At 35.9% G+C, this 24282-nt stretch overlaps 2 protein-coding genes and 1 pseudogene across 2 annotated transcripts; 2 read left to right on the forward strand and 1 right to left on the reverse strand.

Annotated features, from left to right (window-relative positions):
• Positions 1-208: 208 nt before the first annotated feature.
• Positions 209-6781, forward strand: LOC132713344 (uncharacterized; annotated as a pseudogene).
• A 3883-nt stretch (positions 6782-10664) lies between these two features.
• On the forward strand, positions 10665-13297 carry LOC132713343 (uncharacterized). Its single transcript, XM_060695895.1, has 4 exons — positions 10665-10758; positions 11265-11342; positions 11841-11970; positions 12834-13297. Exons 1-4 carry the CDS (start codon positions 10697-10699, stop codon positions 12945-12947), a joined length of 384 nt encoding a protein of 127 aa, XP_060551878.1. The 5' UTR covers positions 10665-10696; the 3' UTR covers positions 12948-13297.
• A 6709-nt stretch (positions 13298-20006) lies between these two features.
• On the reverse strand, positions 20007-21599 carry LOC132713345 (uncharacterized). Its single transcript, XM_060695897.1, has one exon. The coding sequence runs from the start codon at positions 21597-21599 to the stop codon at positions 20007-20009; it is 1593 nt and encodes a 530-aa protein (XP_060551880.1).
• Between the last annotated feature and the right edge of the window lie 2683 nt (positions 21600-24282).

A 24282-nucleotide genomic window follows, 5' to 3' on the forward strand; every position in this document is an offset into this window, starting at 1 on the left:
CTCTAAAGATATGGCTATCAGTTGTAATACTTCAACCAATTTACCAAGTACAACCCTCACTAACAAGTCCAGTACCACTCTCACTAACAAGTCCAGTACCACTCTCACTAACAAGTCCAGTACCACTCTCACTAACAAGTCCAGTACCACTCTCACTAACAACTCCAGTACCACTCTCACTAGCAAGTCCAGTACCACTCTCACTAGCATGTCCAGTACCACTCTCACTAACAAGTCCAGTACAACTCTCACTAACAAATTCAGTACAACTCTCACTAACAAGTTCAGTATCACTTTTACTAACAAGTCCATTACCACTGTCACTAACAAGTTCAGTACCACTCTCACTAACAAGTCCAGTACCACTCTCACTAACAAGTCCAGTACCACTCTCACTAACAAGTACAGTACCACTCTCACTAACAAGTCCAGTACCACAATCATTAACAAGTCCAGTACCACTCTCACTATCAAGTCCAGTACCACTCTCACTAACAACTCCAGTACCACTCTCACTATCAAGTCCAGTACCACTCCACTAACAACTCCAGTACCACTTTCACTATCAAGTCCAGTACCACTCCACTAACAACTCCAGTACCACTCTCACTAACAACTTCATTAATCACTCTCACTAACAACTTTCCAAGTACCACTCTCACTAACAAGTCCAGTACCACTCTCTAACAAGTCCAGTACAACTCTCATAACAAGTTAAGTACAACTCTCACTAACAAGTGAAAGTAAAAACTCTCACTTACAAGTTTTAATACACTCTCACTAATAAGTCCAGTACTACTCTCATTTACAAATCCAAGTACAACTCCTCACTATCAAGTCAAGTACAACTCTCACTAAACAACTTCATTACCACTCGCACCAACAAGTGAAGTAAAACTCTCACTTACAAGTTCAATACAACTCTCAGTAATAAGACCAGTACAACTCTCACTAACAACTTCATTACAACTTTCACTAACAAGTCCAATACAACTCTTACTAATAAGTCAAGTACAACTCTCACTAACAAGTCCAATACAACTCTTTCTAACATTTTAAGTAAACTCTCACTTACAAGTTAAATACAACTCTCACTAACAAGTCAAGTACTACTCTCACTAATAGTTCAAGTACAACTCTCACTAACAAGTTCAATACAATTCTCACTAATAAGTCCAGTACAACACTCACTAAGAACTTCATTACCATTCTCACCAACAAGTCCAGTACCACTCTCACTAACATCTTCATTAGCACTCTCACTAACAAGTTTAATACCACTCTCACTAACAAGTCCAGTACCACTCTCACTCACAAGTCCAGTACCACTCTCACAAACAAGTACAGTACCACTCTCACTAACAAGTCCAGTATCACACTCATACAATCAAGTACCATATTTTAAACAAGTATCAATCTCATTACAAACAGTAACCCATAAACAGCAGATACTAAACTCTTACTAAAAGTCAAGTAAGTTCCTTACTAACAAGTTCAATACCACTCTCACTAATAAGTCCAGTACAACACTCACTAACAACTTCATTACCACTCGCACCAACAACTCATGTACAACTCTCACCAACAAGTCCTGTACCACTCTCACTATAAAGTTCAGTACCACCATCACTATCAAGTCCAGTACCACTCTCAATAACAAGTCCAGAACCACTCTTACTTACAAGTCCAGTACCACTGTCACAAAGAAGTCCAGTACCACTCTCATCAACAAGTGCAATACCACTCTCACCAACAAGTCCTGGTACCACGTCCATTTACAAACTCCAGTCCACTTCTCACTTAAAACAATCCGTACCCCAATACAATTAAAAAAAACCAGTATCATAAACAGTCCCCCGTACCCCACAACTCCAAATTTACAGTCCAGTGGCCTCTCTCACTACAAGTCCAGTTAAACTCTCACTAACAACTTCATAACCACTCTCACTAACAAGTCCAGTACAACTCTCACTAACAAGTCAAGTACAACTGTCAATCACAAGTGCAATACAACTCTCACTTATAAGTCCAGTACAACTCTCATTTACAACTTCATTACCACTCTTACCAACAAGTCCAGTACCACTCTCACTATTTAGTCTAGTACCAATCTCACTAACAAGTCCAGTGCCACTCTCACTCACAAGTCCAGTACACATCTCAAAAACAAGTAACAGAACCACCTCAAAACAATCAGACCATTTCCCATAAAAAGCCAAAAGTCATATCTAAACTAAAAAATCCAGAAATACCAACTAAAAACTCAAGAAAACCTCACTAAAAATTTCAATACACTTCACTAATAAGTCCAGTACAACTATCACTAACAACTTCATTACCAGTCGCACCAACAACCCATGTACAACTCTCACCAACAAGTCCTGTACCACTCTCACTATTAAGTTCAGTATCACCATCACTAACAAGTCCAGTACCACTCTCACTAACAAGTCCAGTAGCACTCTCACTAAAAAGTCCAGAACCACTCTTACTAACAAGTCCAGTACCACTGTCATAAAGAAGTCCAGTACCACCCTCATCAACAAGTGCAATACCACTCTCACCAACCAGTATCACTGTCACTAACAAGTCCAGTACCACTCTCACTAACAACTTCAGTACCACTCTCACTAACAAGTCCAATACAACTCTTACTAATAAGTCAAGTACAACTCTCACTAACAAGTCCAATACAACTCTTTCTAACAATTAAAGTAAAACTCTCACTAACAAGTGAAATACAACTCTCACTAACAAGTCAAGTACTACTCTCACTAATACGTCAAGTACAACTCTCACTAACAAGTTCAATACCACTCTCACAAATAAGTCCAGTACAACACCCACTAACAACTTCATTACCACTCTCACCAACAAGTCCAGTACCACTCACACTAACATCTTTATTACCACTCTCACTAACAAGTCTAGTACCACTCTCACTAACAAGTCCAGTACCACTCTCACTCACAAGTCCAGTACCACTCTCACAAACAAGTACAGTACCACTCTCACTAACAAGTCCAGTACCACTCTCACTAACAAGTCAAGTACATATCTCACTAACAAGTCCAGTACACATCTCACTTACAAATACAGTACCACTCTCACTAACAAGTCCAGTAATACTCTCACTAACAAGTCAAGTACAAATCTCACTCACAAGTTCAATGCGACTCTCACTAATAAGTTCAGTACAACTCTCACTAACAACTTCATTACCACTCGCACCAACAACTCATGTACAACTCTCACCAACAAGTCCTGTACCACTCTGACTATTAAGTTTAGTACCACCATCACTGACAAGTCCAGAACCACTCTTACTTACAAGTCCAGTACCACTGTCACAAAGAAGTCCAGTACCACTCTCATCAACAAGTGCAATACCACTCTCACCAACAAGTCCTGTACCACTGTCATTTTCAAGTCCAGTACCACTCTCACTAACAAGTCCAGTACCACATACATTAACAAAACCAGTATCACTGTCACTAACAAGTCCAGTACCACTCTCACTAACAACTTCAGTACCACTCTCACTAACAAGTCCAGTACCACTCTCACTTACAAGTCCAGTACCATTCTCACTAACAAGCCCAGTACCACTCTCACTAACAAGTACAGTGCCACTCTCACTTACAAGTCCAGTACCACCTTATTTACAGGTCCAGTGCCTCTCTCAATAAAAAGTCCAGTACAAATCTCACTAACAACTTCATAATCACTCTCACTGACAAGTCCAGTACAACTCTCACTAACAAGTCAAGTACGACTGTCACTCACGAGTGCAATACAACTCTCACTTAAAAGTCCAGTACAACTTTCATTTACAACTTCATTACCACTCTAACCAACAAGTCCAGTACCACTCTCACTATTAAGTCCAGTACCACTCTCACTTACAAGTCCAGTACCACTTTCACTATTAAGTCCAGTGCCACTCTCACTAATAAGTCCAGTACCACTCTCACTGACAAGTTCAGTACAACTCTCACTACATGCCCAGTTCCATTCTCACTAACAAGTCCGGTACCACTCTCACTAGCAAGTTCAGTACAACTCTCACTAACAAGTCCAGTACCACTCTCACTATCAAGTCCAGTACCACCCACACCAACAAATCCAGTACCACCAACACCAACAAGTCCAGTACCACTCTCACTAACAAGTTCAATACCACTCTCACTAACAAGTCCAGTACCACTCTCACTAACAAGTTCAGTACCACTCCCATTTTACACGTCCAGTACCGGCTCTCACTAACAAGTCCAGTACCACTCTCACTAACAGGTTCAGTACCACTTTCACTAACAAGTCCAGTACCATTCTCACTATCAAGTCCAGTACCACTCTCACTAACAAGTGCAGTACCACTCTAACTAGCAAGTCCAGTACCACTCTCACAAGTCCAGTACAACTCTCATTTACAGGTCCAGTACCACTCTCACTAACAAGTCCAGTACCACTCTCACTAGCAAGTTCAGTACAACTCTCACTAACAAGTCCAGTACCACTCTCACTATCAAGTCCAGTACCACCCACACCAATAAATCCAGTACCACCAACACCAACAAGTCCAGTACCACTCTCACTAACAAGTTCAATACCACTCTCACTAACAAGTCCAGTACCACTCTCACTAACAAGTTCAGTTCCACTCCCATTTACAGGTCCAGTACCGCTCTCACTAACAAGTCCAGTACCACTCTCACTAACAGGTTCAGTACCACTTTCACTAACAAGTCCAGTACCATTCTCACAATCAAGTCCAGTACCACTCTCACTAACAAGTGCAGTACCACTCTCACTAGCAAGTCCAGTACCACTCTCACAAGTCCAGTACCACTCTCATTTACAGGTCCAGTACCACTCTCACTTACAAGTCCAGTACCACTCTCACTAACAAGTCCAGTACCACTCTCACTAACAAGTCCAATACCACTCTCAACCTTACTGGCTCTCAATCTCGCTCCAACGCCCAATATCGTTTGAACTCTTGCACTATCACTTTCACTAAATCTTTAAACTTCATAAAACCATAAAACACCACTTTTTTTACCTCACAAAAAATTTCACTTGCACTTATTTTTAACTCAAATTAACTTACTAGTCATTTAACTATTTACTCCCCCTTCCCTACCCCCAGTTTTAATTTTATTTTTTTCTATCAAAAACCATTTTTAAACTCATTTTCCCCCTTATAATATCTTGTTTGTCTCGTCCACAATTTTCACCATTTCTACTACTTCTATGACTCCAACTTTTTACTTCAACTTTCACGTCTACACCCAAGTTCACCATCACTTCCACTGCCAATAGAAACTGTACTATCACTCTCACTACCATTTTCAAAACTACTCCCACTGTCAAATTCATTACCACTCCATCTATCAGCTTCACTAACAACTCTCAACTACCAGTTTCTCTCCCACACTCAATAATAATTTCATTAAAACTCTCATTTTCATTTTCCACCCCCCTCTTTTACAAATTTTACTTAACCAATCTCACTACTAACTTCACTCTCACTCTAAGTACCTTTCTAAGTACCACTTCAACTAGGATAACTAATGTCCATTTACAGGATGATTTAGAATTTTACAGGAAACATATAATATTTATATGAACCTGTTCAAAGAGAATCGATGTCATACTTATATTAGGATATCATACTTAAAAACCAATTAAGGCATGTCTTTGAGCTTAGAAGAAGAGAGAAATAAAGACTCCCAAAAGAACGTCAAAAAACGACAAAATTGAAAATATGACAGGCCCGGTTTGATTGAGTCAAAGTGCATGCCACCGTCCTAAAATGTTACTAAATAAGCTTTCCCTTTAAGCTAAGTAAGTGTATATACGCACATTCTGAAAAGAAATTTTCTTACCCGTAACCCACTATTATAATTGACCTTTTCCACCAGTATAGACCTGGTCAGTCTGAACTACTGTATAGTCTGACCAGGCTCTACACTATTTGCTAACTAACTTAAAAAAAACATACTGATATGCCAAAAATTGATGTTCTCAAACGGAACATGGCCAATTTCATTTAGTAATGGGTAAAAGTACATCTGGTGAGCCAAAGTGTTAAATACAGCCTAAACATAGATTTCCTTTCAGCGGTTTTAACTCTTAACCTATTCATTTTGTATTTGCCCAGCTTTGAAGTTGGAACGGTCCATTGAAGTTTACGGGATAACAAAATCAAAGTACAAAAGTCACTGATGGTGAAAATGATCTTCAAATCAAAGTAACTTAATGCCCGTCTAGCTTCGGAGTCCTCGTTATACATATTGACATTACATACACGTATAGCTTACAGTGTTAAAGCCCTTTGATAAGCAAGCAACAATATCTGCTTTTATAATTATGTTTCTCCTATCGTTAAAAAAAAGAAGAATAAGACAAGTACATATAAAACGATACAATATCTTTATTAGGGAATAAACATAAGTTACTGAGAAAATCAAAGTTTTAATAGGAAGGGTGATTATAGTTTCCTAATGTTCTGGACAAAGTACTTATTTATTTTTTTTTCTTTCTTCAAAAGAAAATAATTACTCGTTGAAATATTCAAGGGTTTTATCACATACCCGTGCCGCTTTTACTTCATTAGAAATGTCAAAGTTTAACATGTGTTAAATAATTTTAAATAATGGATTTAGACTATGTAAAATGTAAATATAGTAGTTTGTTGACTTACATATAAAATACTACTTCACTATAATTACAGCAATTGCCAACAGAGCAAAAGAAGAAACAGATAGTTCACATATAAGTAAATGAGTATTTTGAATGGAAACTGTAACAAGATACAAATCGTTAAAGTTTCTAGAGAAAACAATACATGAAGCAATTCTGAGATTAAGAAAACGATAATGGCTTTTCTAATAGATGTCTTTAAAAGGAATGGGATGGGGTTAATTTGCTAAAAATAATATGTGCGAAATCATCCTAAAAAGGCCTTTCTTTAAACAATGACATTTTAGTTTTTCAAATTAAACCATTTTTTTTCTCGCATTTTTCGGAAAGTTATGACGAAATAGAGAACAATACCTTTCTTTACTAATTTAAACAAACTTCTATGCAAGAAATGCAATCTTAAAGGCACATTTTGCCTCAGAAATCCATTACTTTAAAGATAATGATTCTTTAGAAATGCCAAACATGTGTTTACAAGAGGATGAACATAGATGTTTAACAGATAGGTAGGTAGGAATGTAAGGACATTTATATTGGATTTAACTCAATATAGGATTGGAGCAGTACCTATAGACGCTTGCAGAAAATCATGATCACAAAAATAGACAAATATCGTTTTTTCGCCGGTTTTTACATTTTTCATTCATTATCGTACATAAATCGGTGTGAATAGATGAATTAGACCTTTTAAAGTTAATTCCGTTGGGTGAAAAAGCAAGATTTTAGCACTTTATCATCAAGCGCAGTGTCCGGTATATATCGGAATACGGTATTTAGTGTGGTGCTCCAATTCACTCATAATTTAAACGTAGATTACAAATCCAATACGGGTCGGTAAGTTTCAAGTCCATTGTATTAATTGTATTATCAAAGGTTAACGTTGACATGAAAAAATCTGGCGAATAATCGACGTCATCTGAAGACTATTATAAAGGTCATTTTCTTCGACCCTACTCGTGTATTCCAGTCTCCGGTCAAAGACAGATTACCCAGTGATTGATACTTTGTAATAAATCAAACAAATTAACATTGACAACATTATATATTGTATATTTATTCCATTATCTACAACAGTATCATTACTTTTCTGTCGACCCTTCTCCTTTTCTTGTGTGACATATCGCATTTCAAAATAATATAAGAAACCATTTATCCTAAGAGCTTTTAGAACACGGCCAGCATTTGTTGTTGAAAGTCATGGAACTCAAACATTATGTTGTTTTAGTTTCAATAGTAGTTTTGCCCAAACTATTGTTTTGCTTAATAACACCAATCAGAACCGGGATTTTTAAGGTCGTGCACAAACATCCGAAGATAAAATCATGCGCTCAGAAGATCCTTCAAAAGGTTAGTTACATTTACTTTTTTGTTTGATTTTATATGCTATTGAAAATAAAAAAAAAATGTATGTTTGCATATTGGTCTAAACATCTGACAGTTATTTCTAATAACAAGTCACCAAAGCTCATACATTGGTGGATACAACATTATTTTGCAAGGAATCTTTTCGAGTATTGTGAATATCATTTAGCGCTCGGACACGGAGTCGAGTATATGATTGAAATAATTTTTTTTCGTAAGAATGAATTTTTCGTCTATTCATTCGACAAATTGCGTTTTTCTGTCCGAGATTTACATACAGTATAAGTATTATGAATGTCAGCAAATTTATATACAAAGCTTTCCATGTGCAACAATTCTTCTTTATTCCAAAACGAATTTCATTATCATAACCTGATGTTCACTGCTTTGTTTTCTTTTTATCTTTTGTAAGTATTTTAAGTTAATATAAACACAATGAAATGGATCTCCAACCGGTCCATATTTGAATTGTTTTACAAAAATGTATTCAATGAACACAAAACTTGCTCGTAACAAGAGAAAAATATTCTTTGTAATATGTTTTACTATAGAAATAACACAACAGATAAATGATAATAATGATGAGAAATATTGTTAAGGAAAGACTTTAAAAATCAATTATGTTCACTCTGTTAAAAATAATTTAAGATTAATTTGTATAAATCATTTGTATATAATTCTCTGTTAACCATGTACTTGCCCTTATATGTTTGTATCATATATTGAAATGGCTATAAATGTTGTAGCATTTAATGCTGAATAAATATTATGTTATGTTATGTATACAACCTTTTTTGAAAGCTTATCAAGTATATTTCTTTCGCAGGACGAATATACCGGCGGAAGAGTGCACGAGTTAACAGGAGACTGCGAGGGTCTGAATAGGTCGGGGAGCAACAACAAAAGATATGACAAGGGTTATGCCTATATTGAACAGCTCTCATTTAAACAGCTCTCGTTTTCTCCTCCGGTAGGTGTTAAAATATTTGTTTCAATTTAATATGATATTAATACTGAGTTTTCACAGCCGTGACATAGGTTATGCACATTGCATTGTTCAGGTGAACATTTGGGCAAAGTTCAATGAAAATCCTTCAGCTGAAAGCCACACAAATCGTTAGACATTTGACCTTCCATGGTGACCTTAACCTGCACACACTGTCTTGTTCAAATCTTTGAAGGTGTTAAAGATTAATAGAAATAGTGTAACGTTTTAATTTGAAAACCTTGTAATAAAAAAGAAGAAAACTTACTTCTATTCATTCAAATTTCAATCACCAAATTTTTTGTTTCATTGTAATACAGTCTGAAAAATACATTCCTTCCACATGCAAACTGCTTTTGGTGACATTTGGGCATATTTATAAAGTATCCTACAAGCAATAACTGCCGTATCCTTTATGAAAAATTGAAAAGCAATGACAGCCATCAGCTCGTAGAACAAGTAAACCACCCAGCGTTCCGAGCAATTTCCAAGTTTTCCATTTTCATAGCTGCTTTTTTAAAATGTTTTCACATCTGTCAACACTTATTTTTTGTCTGTTTCAATCCTCAAATATGTTTTCTTTCTTTTAAAAAGGTGTATGACTAAAAAATCCAAATGATATCCCTCTGAATCAAACACAATTATTTTCCTCCCGTGAAATACGGTGAAAAACACAACTTTAAAAAATGGCTGCCGCTTAAATTTAACAAAGACAGGTCTAATATAAATTCACAGTAAGTAACAGAAATATGGATGGATGGTTGGAATTTTTCTCCTACAAGAATTGTTTGTTTTTATTATTAAAACAAGCGATCATTCATATTTCTTTAACAAAATAAATAATATCACTATCATTTAACGTTTATTGTGGGGCTTATTTTTCAGCTCAAGACTTCTTGTTTTTAATGAGAAATTCCGACTAAATGGGGCTCTCAATGGGGAAAACAGATTTTAATATTTACGTTAATATTATGGAAATTTCGTTTTAACTTGTTTTTTTAGCATAAAATAAAAAGAAAATGTGTTTGTTTGTTGTGTAAGATGTAATTTTATTTCATCTCGTGAACTTCAAAAACAGTATTTTTACTCGTGGCTACGCCACTCGTGAGAATACTGTTTATGAAATAAAATTTCATCTTACACACAAACAAACAAATATTCTCTATATATTTATTTTTAATTTGTTATCACTAATTAATGTACAAGGGATATTCTATTTATACAACGAATTCATCTTCTGATTAAAGCGGCCTTCACCTTTTCTGAAAAATATATATCATTTTTGGATAAATCGTTGCGAAAAATGAAATTCGCCATCGTGAAAATACATAAGAAATAGGGAAACCCCTCGATACCGTCCTATCTTCTATTTTTAGAAACGAACGTTTCGGTTGCGTTATAAATAGCTCTCGGGACGCTGTGTTAAAGAAGGCCAAGGTAAAGATAATGAGACAACACAAAATTAGTTTTTAACGCTGAATGTCGTACTAAAAACAATGATGTGAACATTTGCCTTATTGATTTAGGTGTGTATGTGCGCTCATGTATATGTGTGTGTGCGCGCGCGTGTATATGTACTATGAATTAATATATTTATCAATATTTTAGGCAGCGAAATGGTTTCCCTTCGATATTCCAGAATTCATGTCTGTCATGATGAGAGGTAAAGTCCTGTCTTTTGTGACGACCATTGAGATTGGGGAAACGTAAGATTTTATGTGCAGCATTTACTTGTAAAACATAAAGTCGTTTTCTGTTTAGTTGTAAAAAATTAACATATTATTTTTGTGTTAACCACATAAAATGATATCATTTTGTATAATTTTGAAACAATATTCTTTAAAGACAATGTATTGACATAGCTTACAAAGATAACAATTTCATTATTCGTAGTCTTGTAATAAATGCGCAGGCTGGTCTGGATCCATGCTGGTCGCAAACCCACTATGTTGGTTTTGTCGTGACGCGGCTCATATTATAAAGTATCTCATATCTCAAGCATATAAATGTGTTTTTATCTCATTTATATAGTGAAGTATTATAAAAAAAATCATTTTACTGAGAGACAAGCAGGCTAATATCTGTTACACAGCATATGAACGAGTGTTCATTTATTTCATGACAGCATATTTATAATTTTCTCAACGTATTAAAAAAAAAAAAGTGCTGTTTTCGGAAAAGACTTATATCATTTGCTTTTATCATTTTTTAGAATTAGGATAGCATTTGCTGATAATATCTCCATGGACGGTTTAGATCTGGACTACTCTAGCAGCTTTTTAACGACCATGTAAATATGTTTATTTTATTGTTTATAAACAATCATAATTTAGAAAACAATCATAATCTAGTAAACAATCATAATTTAGAAAACAATCATAATTTACAAGAAGTAAAAGCAATTCCAAAAATGCCAGGAATCGCCGTTCAGTCCGTTATTCGTTTTGTTTTTCTCACGAATTAGCCTTCTTCCTGAACAATAAAGCTATTTTGTTTTCTTTGAGAGAATTGTTCGGAATTCAATATAGTTTAACTCGTAGAAGACTACACACTGGTTTCGAGCTCCATACATGAGATAATATTTAAATTCTCTATACAAGAAGCCCGATAAAACATTGCAAATGGTGAATTCAATACAATACATATACCAGTAACAATCTACTATTATACAGTTTTTGATAAAATATTACTAATTCTCATTTGTAAGCTTTGTTGAATTATTGATGGTGTTCAAATATACTTTGTAAGCATTTTACGATCTTTTTTCAATCAACACTTCCATTGCCAGGTTGGTCAGGTATACTAAACGCGATGAAGAGCAAGGAATGGTTGCCTATAACGTGTGTGTCATTAAGAATGTGGTCTCAGAAGAGAAAACACGTTTTTCTTACAAATTCCAAACAAATGACAGAATGGAGGTATTGTTTTTATATTTAAAACATCCTAAAATATAAAGAATTTTAATTCTTATTCAAAATAATGCTTAGCACAAAATTTAAAATTTATTCGACAACAGTTTACAGAATCCTTTTTCGGTGGCGGTGTTGTCAACGCGTCAGACTAGTTATCTAAGGATTGCTGATCGCGTTGGTTCAAACCCAGTTAGGTGCAAACCGTTGTTTTCTTGAGCAAGATACTACATTCTGTACTGGTTGGTTCCAGGAACGGATTCGAGTGTTTCAGTGTTTCAATAAGCTTTTAGTTTCCATCACAATCAAACTAAAATAGAATCCTTAAATTACTTGCTAGATAATGGACACACTGTAGATGAAAGTGAAAAATAACTGATACCTGTATTTCCAGAAAATGTCAGTTTCATCGGGATTTTTTTTAAAGTAACTCTATTAAGGTCCAAAAGCTTAAAAATTATAAAATTTGATTTTTACATATATCTATTGGGGCGCTCAAAACAGAAATATATTCCAAAAAAATCAGAAATATACTCAGAAATAAATTGAAACTCATGTTTTTGTGTGTGTGTTTTTTTTCTTAGTCCGATTTGAGTGACATGCTTTATTTTGGATCAATATGGCATAAAACATCGTGAACATTAAATATAATTAAACTTTTACTTAAATGCACTCATGCATGACTATAACTTTAATGTGCTATTTTTTACCATCTTTAAAACTTACAATTTATTTATTGGAACAGAATATAACACAACACAACAGAATGGATCAACACTTTATCTCTATCATGCAGTTCTATTTTCAGTCTTACCATGTTTAAATTGAGTACAAAAATTCATTCTCATTAGTTAATTTTCTTTCTCTTTTAGCTCATCATCGATAATACGGACATCATTTGCTCGCTAAGGATAATAGATGGTAATCTTGGCAACATAAAGCAAGTGGCAGTGTCAACTCCAGTGCATTCATTTTCTTACGGTTAACATAACATTGTCTGATTAATACATGTGAATAATATACCTCGACGAAACGTTCTTTTTTCTCGGGATGATATTTTAACTGTTCCCCAATAACATGTGTGTTTTTCTTTTTATTCTAATACCACTATGAATTGAAAATTTAAAATAACTGTAACAAAACTGAACAACATTTACTTTACATTTTTCTAAACGATACACTGTCGAAAAGTTACTTTCCTTTTACTTTTTATTCACATGCTGTTGTCTAAAAATCATAAAGCATTTGAGATATCAGCCTGTTGGGTGCTTCTTGTCGGTGGTCCTGTGTTACTAGGTCGTATGGGGGTTGCGTTCATTGCAAGAGTGCCAGGTCAATGTTGGATAGTACTTATTGTGGTATGAAGTTGTTTTAGTGTATTTATGGAGTGAATTCCCCCATGATATATGATTAATATATGATACTGAATGCATAAATGATGGTTTTTCTATTTTTTTTATTTATTTTTTTTCTACAGCAGATCTCTACCGGAACCATATATTCCTTAATTTGTGTTATTTGCATATATCCTCATGTTGTATTTGTATACCTGTGAGTGTATAGATTAGTGAGTTTTTCTAATGATCATGTCCGTAATTTAAATATGTTATATGAATCGACTCTCAATAATACTCAATTATAGATCACAACTAGTACATCTCTTTTTACGACTAAACGTAGTAATAGATGATAAGACTGATAACTGAGAGACATTCGTGTGTTAGTGTCTTGTAGATTTAAGAATTTCAGTAGCCATATACACCATGTGTGATTCAATCTAGCACCTCAGGTCCAGATTAATTGTGTCTCAAATTAAAGTGCACTGGAGAATCCCGGCTTAAATAAAGTGAATGTTATCTGTTAGAAATTAATCAAATATTGTGGTACTTGGAATTAGTAGATTGTAGCATATATACACATTTGCGAATATACACGAACGAGTCTGAGATGAGAGACCAAAATACATATACAGCTGTTCATGACCGTGTGATGAGTGTAATGATGACAAACACCGAAAATGATAGCATTAGATGATTATTAATAATTTGATCTAAAATACGGGCGGTGACAATTTTAAATATGTGTGTGGTTATTTTAGCATATTTTCGTCTGCAAATTTGATTTATTATTCCTTCTTTTAATTAGTTAGCCAATTTTCTACTACAAACGCATGCACAGCTCCTATTCAAACGTATATATATATACTTAACGATAAATAAAATTAATAGCCTTCTTAGAGGTACCATCAATCTTTCCTGTGTAGTATAATGTGCATTTTCAAGATGAGTAATACAAATTAGAGCTTAAATAAGATATATATTTGAGTAGACAATTAATTATGTTGTAGAGAGTGATGAACTTTTCTAAAATAGTGATATATTTTTGCATTGATATTATATATCTTGAGATAATTGAATATATGTTAGATTATCTAATACTCAATGAGTGGTTAATTGAGACTTTCACTGGTTGAGAGTAAGTGAGGTTCATTTGCACAAACGAAATGACATGTGCAGCATAAATATCACACAAATCAGGACGGAGAATATCAAACAAGAGATGTAGGACCATTTAAAAGATTTTAATTATCGACATAAATGATAGAGGAGCTCTATATATTCATTTTGAGTGTCTTCATTCAAATGTTGTTCGAGACTAAATACATAGGGCAATTAATTCTTTGCTAATTTGCGCTATGAAAATTGTCTCATTATCCATTACGAAATATATTCCATTACCTAGACTCATCACACCCATAAATGAAGTGTTTTAAATATTGTTATATTATAACTCTTAGATCCTTGCGTGATATCTTTCATAAGGAGCGTAAAGCATCATTTTCAATTGAGTCTTATGGGTACTTAATAGATTATTTGCGATATATTTAGAGAGAAGTTAGACGAGACGAGATTGTACATATAGCCTTATGATATGTCATTTCCCATATTCACTAAGTATTACATTAAGGTAAAATAACAAAATATCATGATGTGACTATTAATTTTAACTCATTGGCATTTATACAATGTTAAAATGGGTCCAGTATAGTAACAATTTGTAAGCAATCTAACTTTGGAGTTTTTGGTGTCCTAAAATGATAATGTTTATTTTTTTAGCGAGGTACAGGGTGGTTTAGCAAGTATATAATACAATACTAAACGGTGTACAATCTGGTAACACAGTTCAAGGAGTTGGATCATAACTCGTGAACTTTCCGGCCACACATCGTAACCGTTGTCTGGCCTCCGTTCCGGTAACGTAACGTCGTCTTTTAACGAGCGAATCCGCTCCGCACAGTGACAAAAATATTATGCGAGATAACCTGGTGAGAGTAACGAATATAAGTCTACCAGAAGTGGCGGAGAGTGTATACGAGTATGGGCTTATATCATTTACTGGTCGCACTTTCGAGATGTAAATATGATGTTTCCAGTTTACCTCGGTCGAAACCACTGTGTCGCACGGTCGACAGTAAAATGTCTCCGTACTGATTATACACACTAGAGTGCATAATTTGTTTCATTGTGCAGTGGTTAATTACTTTAAAGTTATACCATCTTTGAAAATCTGCTCGCGGCGTGTATATCATTCATCAACTCGAGAATAATGATTTTCTACTTCACATAGAGGATTTTAGGGTGCTGGTTGTGCACCACGTCGTGTAAGCGGAGGCTTTTCTTGCCCACGTATTTCTGTCTTAACTTTCACTCGTTATAGTCGAGAGCGACTAGCTGACGGTATTCGTGCACGTAATAGGTAACTACTGGAGGGCGGCCACCTTATCCGGGGAAATGGGCTAAATGGATCTGTGAGGCGTCGAGTATGGCGGTTGTGCATTTGCATTTTTTCTTGAACATAAGTCCGATTCACTACTTCGGAAAATCTTCGCGATAGAGATATTTATCTGAAGATCCTTAGGACACTATCTTCCAATTGCACTTATATGTGAGCCAGTAGGTGATGGGCTTGTGTAGATCTCATAACTTAACACGCGGCGTGATCTCTGTTCACACAATGAGGACTGGATATAAATTATAGTTACTCATGGGCCGGAGATTTGGCACTCCTGACTAATGTCACTGCTCTCACAAACTCTTTATTCGTTCAGGAGCGCTTACATATGTAGTCTATGCTTATTCGTATCCCACACTAAAATCTATTATCGTTTTCATATAATTCGTTTTCGTGTATGGATGTATAAACCCCCATTGGATTAGACTCGACCTTACCAAGAACTCTGTTCATATCGGAGAGGTATTTGATACGGTAATTTTAGAGGTAGATAGGAATTTAGATCTTCTTTTAGACAAATAATTAACTATTATTACATCTTCACCTACTATCAAAACATACTATATACAAAACCGAGGGAGGTGATATGTAAAGACCTGGAGGAGTTAATTTCAACAGTCATCGTCTCTAATTACTTCCACATAATAGTGAAGGTTATTTTGTACATGTTACATTTTATAGCAGGAACGAGGGAACGTTAGAGAGGAGTTTGATACATCAAATTAAGGCCGTATGCATTTGCACATTTTTTGCTTGCGTTTCAAAATAAGAGGTAAGTTAGACAGAGGGTTGTTTCTTCCGTTAGTTTACTACTTACAGAAAAAACCAGTGTTCACTCATCCTCGAGATATTGGTTAGAGCGTTCTATTAACCTCTTTTCCGACTGTGTTAGGAGGTTTAGAACGTCTGAACACAGCACCAGTACTATTTTATTTCTTTCTCAAGCTATGGTTCTAGTGTGAATCAGTCCTAACAATGAACCATTGATCCTAGTTATTGATACTGCGACAATTGTGAAGTAAGCACTTATAAACGTGCGTTGTTGCCATTAAAACCAGTCCGATAGACCGGTCCGAGTGTTCATTAATATAATCAGAGTCGCACACACCACGATGATAAGTTCTAGACCCGGTCTGAGTTTGGTTTGTTAGAGCTCTCCACAGTGACTTTAGATGTCCAATATATTATTTATTTCTGGAGAGAGCTCGATAGAGCTTATAAGACATCACGCAGAGACTGCAAGCTGGATACACTGTACCATCAAGTATAGTGTTGTTACTTTTATTTTTGTGTTACGCCATCTATTATATTCGGTACATGATCCAGCGGACGTGTCGTGCTCTTGATAGGCAACGAAGGTAATCTCGCTCAGGAAGCCAGAAGGTAATCTTTAATACGTTTCTGTATTATTGATACCATCAGCTATCGTATATTGTGTCGTGACAACCGGCTTGTGTTGTATCTTCTTCAATTCCTGGTGGTACCCAGCACCGCGTCTTCGTATATGTAGATTAGTATTCTATCCGAGAGTCAAGGTCTCACATCAGTGGGACTACTCAAGCCGGATGTGGGATTATATACTATATATTCGATTCTATAATGTTTTAATATTATAATGACAATACTGTGACGTAAAATATCTTCTGTATTAATTTTTTTCTTCTCTCTCTATTTTGTGATTTCTTTTCTTATTATTATTTTTTTTTAATTTTTTATTTTTTCTTGTTTTCTTCATTTGTTTTTCTTTTCTTATATTATATATAACTTTCCTCCTAAACGTTAAGAAAAAATCCTACCCCACATCACGGAAATAGCATATTGTAAGTTATAATTGGTAAAGTTCATAACCAACCTTAGGGTTTCTCTTCCGCTTGATACATGGTAATCTCAGCGGGCATATGTGGGTTGCTGGGCCAATTATGAAAGCCCAACAACTTCTCAGCACTCGGGCAATTCTTTTACAGTTAACTCAGAGTTGACGTTAATTATCGGAAAGTTCTCGCAGATATCCGCAATGTTGAATGAAATCTCATCAATTATACGGCTGGTCACCATTAAAGAAGCTTTTCTGTAACGGTCTAATCTGTTGATATCTAATGACATGTTATAATGGCCTATTGTTGTGTTCATGGTAACAGTTGTATCATCTTTGTTCTTTCTGCTAGTATTAATTCATTTTGTACAACATGCTGTTGGCTCGGTACCGACTTTCATCAAGTTAACCATCGGACCTTTCTCCCATAATCTACTCTTCAGAAAATTCACGTTAGCTGTAATTCCTCTTGTCAACATGTCAGCCGATTGTGCTTTTCCCCGGTTTGGACAGTAAACATCCACTTTCGCTGTTTCTCTGTAAGATTGTGTATTTCAGTCACATCTATTCTGTTCAAATGTTTTTCAACTTCCGGTTGGATGACAGCCAGTGTAGAACAATCTGACTGTCAGACCACATGGTGTACGGATGCTGTAGGTATCGGTCTGTAGTACGTGCTGCAGAAGTCTAGTAACCAAATCACTGCAGCCATAAGTTCAAAGCCTTGGTAATGTTAGAAGCTTCAAAGGTGCCGACACGTGTCCTTGATATAAAACACGTCAGACTGGTCACCTCGTGTAATGTATATTACTGATCCATAGGCCTTAAGGCTGGCGTCACAAAACACATGAAGATGAATATCTGAGGATGCGCCTGGCAAGCACTGTCGCCTATACCGGAAGTAAATGCCAAAGATCAGTTTCCTTGAAGTCAACTTCTCGGGTATCTGGTAGGATAAACACTGTTTAAGTCTTTAGCAAAGTTATACCATTGGGTCTGTAGGTCCATTTGGTAGGGACACATGTCCCACTCGAACTTTTGCTTCCAAATATCTTGAAGTAGGATTTTTGCCACGAATTGTGAAGTGGGTCAGGAAGCCAAGGGGGTCATAAATCTTCGCTGTTTCCTTGAGTACAATGACACGTTTTTGTTATAAATTGGGAAGTAGAAATGGTCTTCTGTGCTAAATAAATCTGGTCTGATATCGGGTCCCATTTCATTCCAAGGATATTTAGTTATTTCTTCAGTTTTCGGCTACTTCTTCCGCTTCCGCTAGGCTGCGCAGGGCAATGTTGTTAGAGCTCCAGGACCGTAAGTTAAAAAAACCAGCAGATGTCATCAATTTGCGTGTGTTCTGGAAGTAGTCAAGTAAAGTACTCTCGTCAGAAAAGCTAGACATCACGTTATCAACATATAGATCTTTCTTAAGTATTGCACTCACCCCAATTATGATCATTGGCACTCAGATGCTTGGTTAAAGTGCATGAAGTATAAATGGTGAAACATGTGGCACCAAAAAAGCACGGACTTGAATCTGTATGTTGTAAGGTCACTATTTGGATCATAAATGTCGTTCAAACCAGAGAAATCGTGTGACGTCACGAAAATCATTCTCGTTGAGCTTGTATTTGAAGAAAAGCCTCTCTCAATATCATGTGCAGACGCATATCTGTGTTTTCTAAAGTTCACATAAAATACTTGTCAATTCGTTGATTCTCAGGAGGGGTTGTTTCAAGGCAATCATTAAGACTGGGTGAATTTTTGTTTTGACGAAACAACTACAGTCAAACACAATACGATAGGGGTGGTGGCCGAATGTTTCTTTACTCCGTGATGTGGGATATAGTGGCACGGGTCGCTCACTTGATAAAACATTCACTTTCTTCTATAAATCCTCTCTTTTCCTGGTCTTTAATATGCCGTCGTACTTTTGTAGTAAAGGGGGGTCTTCACGTAGTCGTCGTATGGTGTTCTGAGTTCTTCTTAATGTGATGTTATAGTTGTCGGGTAAATTAGGGTGATCAGGTTTCCATGGCAACGAAGCAGTATACTGGCCATTTTCAAAGGTAATGCAGTTCTTCTGATAATCATGCAAGTAGTCGGAAGCCTTTTCTTCTGCTGCAGGTAAAATGCCGATGGATTCTAATTTCCAGAATCGCTCAAGATCATTATAATCTGGTGCAGATGTAATAATGTTCATGATGTAGTTCGTAGCTGTACTTGATGACGTCACCGGAAGTGGCCCGGACAGAAGAAAACCAATCTTTGACTGGAACAGCTGTCGGTCCGTCGCCCCGTATAATATACGGTCTCCACATGATCTTCCCAATATCTATCCGCTCCAATAAGTAATGGATATGTTGAATGTGTCAACTTCCGTACTGGGTGGCTAGTTTCAAACCTCGTAAATATGGCAAAATGTGTGGCAGCTTGTATTTGGTTACGTAAAGGCACAGCAATAGACGGCACAATTAAGAACATCAATGGCAATTTTCTCTGAATTGTCAGTTATCAAGTAAACTGTGGCGGTTTCAAAATGGCCGACTTTCTTGGACTCCGCCCCGAATGCAGCCAGATGGACAACTTCAGACCCGCGTCTCTGTAATTGTAGTGTTTCGGCGAGTTCATGAGTAATAAATGAACGCTGCGCTCCTTCGTCAAATAAAATATTTGCTTTAGCACATGCGTGACCGGAAGTAATCTCAGCAACGGCAGTCTTCAGTAAAACGTTGTTTCTACTTTGTGTTGTAGAATGTAGAATGACCGATTGTGCACTGGAACCGGAAGTAAGATGTGTTGTTGCTTCACTACCGGAAATTGGGACGAAACTTGGAGCCGATGTATTCAGTGAGCTTCCGATACTCTGATCGCAAATGCTGGTATGGTGTTTCCGGTTGCATTTTCTACAGCGGTGTTTTGAGCGACAGGAAGCAATAATGTGTTTGCCTAAACAGTTGAAACACAGTTTCTTGCGATGAATAATGGCTTTTCTCTCTCTAGGATTTGTGATGTTTTTACAGTCATTTGCAAAATGTTTTTCATTGCAGAATGGACATTGGGGGCGTTGGGGTATTTGTACTTCTTGTATATGCTGAAAACTTTTCTTCTTTTGTGTTGGTCTTGTGCTGGTAAGAAAAGATGCAGTTGCCAAATGTTCATATGTAGTCTGTGTTGGCTGGCCTGAATCTATTATATTTATCTCCTTCTTTAACGCTCTCCTAAGTTCCGGAAGTGACCATTCACTCCCGCCATGGTCGCGTGTCATATTCCGCTTGATCTCCGCCGGAAGTTTTTCAAGTATGACCGGTATGAGTAAATTTCCAAAGGACTCATGACCTTGACCTAGGGACTGTAGACCACGAATATATGTCTCCATCTTTTCTTGAAACGGTCTTAGACTGGACAGTTGGGAAATTGGTCTAGGTAAATCCAGCAAACCTTGCATGTAAGCATTTACAACTTTATGTGTCTGACCAAAACGTTCCTTGAGTAAATGTATAGCTTCTATATAGTTTCCATGTGTAACATTTAAACCATCAATCACACTGGCAGCATCGTCGGACAATAGAGTTTTCAGATAGCAAAATTTCTGCACCTCAGATAGTGACATGTTGTTGTGTATACTTGACTCGTAACAGTCCCAAAATGTTTGCCACTCCAAAATGTCTCCAGTAAAATTTGGTAATGTAAGCTTCGGAAGTTTATGAAACTGCGATGCAGACTGAATTGAAATGTCACTTACGTTATTAGCCGATGTGCTATTATTTCGGTTCCCGGAAGTTCCTTCGGCATTACTGTGCACGGGTTGTGCGGTCTCATGGTTGTTACAATTTAGGGGCTCCTCAAGTGTGGTATTCTCAAGGGTAATCTGTGGGGAACGGGTGATCTCCACGGCAGCGCGGTGTTGAGCCTCCAAATCTCCAATGCGTAGCCGAACTTCCAGCATATAGTCCTCAGTCTCGAGCATCTCTGTTTCCAGGTCTACGTCATCTACCTGCGACATAATCTCCTCGTTGATATCTTCCAGCGCCATAAGTTTGTTGCGTAGAGTTTCGAAAACGGTAGTAAAGTGCGTATTATCGCCCGCATATTCTTCTAATTTTCCAAGTTGACGTGTTATTACAAGCCTTATGTGCCCTTCTTCTCTTCTTTATTCTCAAAATATCCATAATTTCTGTTTTTGTCACGGCACCAAAATGTAAAAGTGGTCAGTGAAATGAGAAGCAACTACTTTGCGTTGTGTCTAAAATGATAATGTTTATTAACGGTAAAATAACAATACAACGGAAATGACGTCGTATGAACTCTTCTTCCCGCCAACGTAACGTTGTCTGCCTTCCGTTCCCGCTAACGTAACGTCGTCTTTACGACATCAAACAAAGGCATTTCAGTTTTCCGATGTATGTAACTTAGTTTTTTGTGCCTTTCTAGGTTTGTTTCGTTTATACCTAAAACAAAATACTATATAATAAAAAAATGCAACTGACATTACTATTGCTAACCAACTGTAAACTGAATAGTAAGTTAGAGGTTGTTTTAAACTAAAGCTAAAACGTGATGTTTTCTTTGTACAGAGAAGCACAACACAAATAAAAAAAGGCGGTAAGGTCCGTTTTGAAGTAAAAAAGACACAAGGGGTACAGTATATACAAAAATGACTCGTTAACAAGTACAAACAGAGTGAGTTCACTGGGAACTGAATTTATAAATAAATAGATATTGATATGATTAAAACTCATACAAATATCACTCATTGAAAATTCGTACAAATATCATTCATTGAAAATTCGTACACATATCACTCATTGAAAACTCGTACAAATATCACTCATTAAAAACTCGTACAAATAGCACTCATTAAAATTTGTTTACAAATATCACTCATTGAAAACTCGTACAAATATCACTCATTTTAAACTCGTACAAATATTTTCTTCTTATTTTATGCTTAAAAACAAGTTAAAACGAAATTTCTTTGATATCAACTTTACTATTTAAATCTGTTCATGTATTAGTCGAATTTCTCATTAAATACAAGAAGTCTTGGGCTGAAAATAAGTTCGACAATCAACGTTAAATGGCGGTGATGTTATTCATTTGATTAAAATAATTTATCACATGCTTTTCGATGGATTATAGAAATATATCAGTGATTTATAAACTGGTAATTTCACTGTTTGAAACAGTGAAATTATCAATTTGATAATTTCACTGTTTTGAATTTAAGCCCGTTACGTTGTCTCAGAGAAATACCAGCGTGTACAGTACTGGAAACCAGCTTAATGACGTGACGTCGTAAATGACGTCACGTTGTATTAGAATTTGGCGCGCTTTTCTTTTAGTACTCTAGGATAAAATGTCTTTTTAAACGTTTCTTAGCATGTAATAAACAGGGCTGGGAATCAAAACTGCGTCGTATCCTACAAAATGTAAACAAACGCCGCCATCTTGGAGCGAAAAATGTATGTTTTTGTTTATAACTCTTTTTGTTGGAAATGACTGAAAACAAGATATATGTATTAACACGCTACACTATTTTCCGCTTCGTTCGGTATATGTTGCTTGCACAACTATTTTGTAAAACAAAAGTTATAGCGAACTTGCAACTCGAAGCGAGGCAGAATTTTTATGATAATGTGTGGATACGACGCAGTTCATATTGCTTTATCTATCGTTTTTCCTTCAAATCAATTATATACTCGTTTTCAGAGTTCACCATAAACGTCAAAACATAATTTTGCATCATTTACTAAACTTTCATTTAAAAGAGATGTTTATTTTCCAAGAAAATAATGATTTTTACGAAATGATACGACGCAGTTGGAAATAAAATATGATACGACGCAGTTGTATTTTCATTGCAGGCTGAATATTGGTTAAACTATTTAAATTATGTGCTAGGTATGCCAATAACGTCCTACAACATTTCTTGTTTACAACTTGAGTCAAAAGCAGAGGTCACTCATTGGTTTCATAAAAATGGAAATGTAATACAATTCTATTAAGGCTGCATTTTTCGGTCGCATTTTAGTACTAATCATAATCATCTACAAATTCCGAGAAGCTGTATCAAATGCAATATACATTGAAACACGTGATCGCACACCCATATGGCAACGTGTTCTACTGTTGCCTTAGCATGCTAATAAACTTGTTCATGTGAGTTCGAAATGGGAGTGATTACTATTTTTGATACAAAATTCAATATTCCAGTGTAACTTCCACTGGACCCTGTATTAATCAGGAATGACTTTTTTTCTTAAAAAAAGAGAAAATATTACAAATTTTGAAAAGGTCTCTCGCTATCGGGAATGCTCAAATTGCATGCCTACCGTTGTTACTTTGTAATGAGCAATAATTTCCGTCAATTCCGTTATTACTTTTGTCTTTTACGTGCCAATTGTATTGTATTCATTTTCTTAATAATCGACGAGGACAGATGAGCTTTATTATTTGAAACTGAACATTAAATTTTTAAGATAATATTATAAATGGTTAAGCTACAATATATTTTTGCAAGTAGGTTATGTGTTCCGTTTAGTCATTTTATGTTCAGCGCCGCGGAACTTTACCCCTGCGTTTCTTTATCGCCGATGAGGAAATGTCTACGGAATGTATTTTCTATACTTGCACTTGTGTATCATTCTTCTCCATCAAAAACTTTTCAAAATCGAGTTACATATGATACAACTACAAATTATTTTGTAAAAAAGGTG

Source organism: Ruditapes philippinarum, unplaced genomic scaffold, assembly GCF_026571515.1.
Source record: "Ruditapes philippinarum isolate M1 unplaced genomic scaffold, ASM2657151v2 ctg4266_1_1_1_1, whole genome shotgun sequence".
Lineage (NCBI taxonomy): Eukaryota > Metazoa > Mollusca > Bivalvia > Venerida > Veneridae > Ruditapes > Ruditapes philippinarum.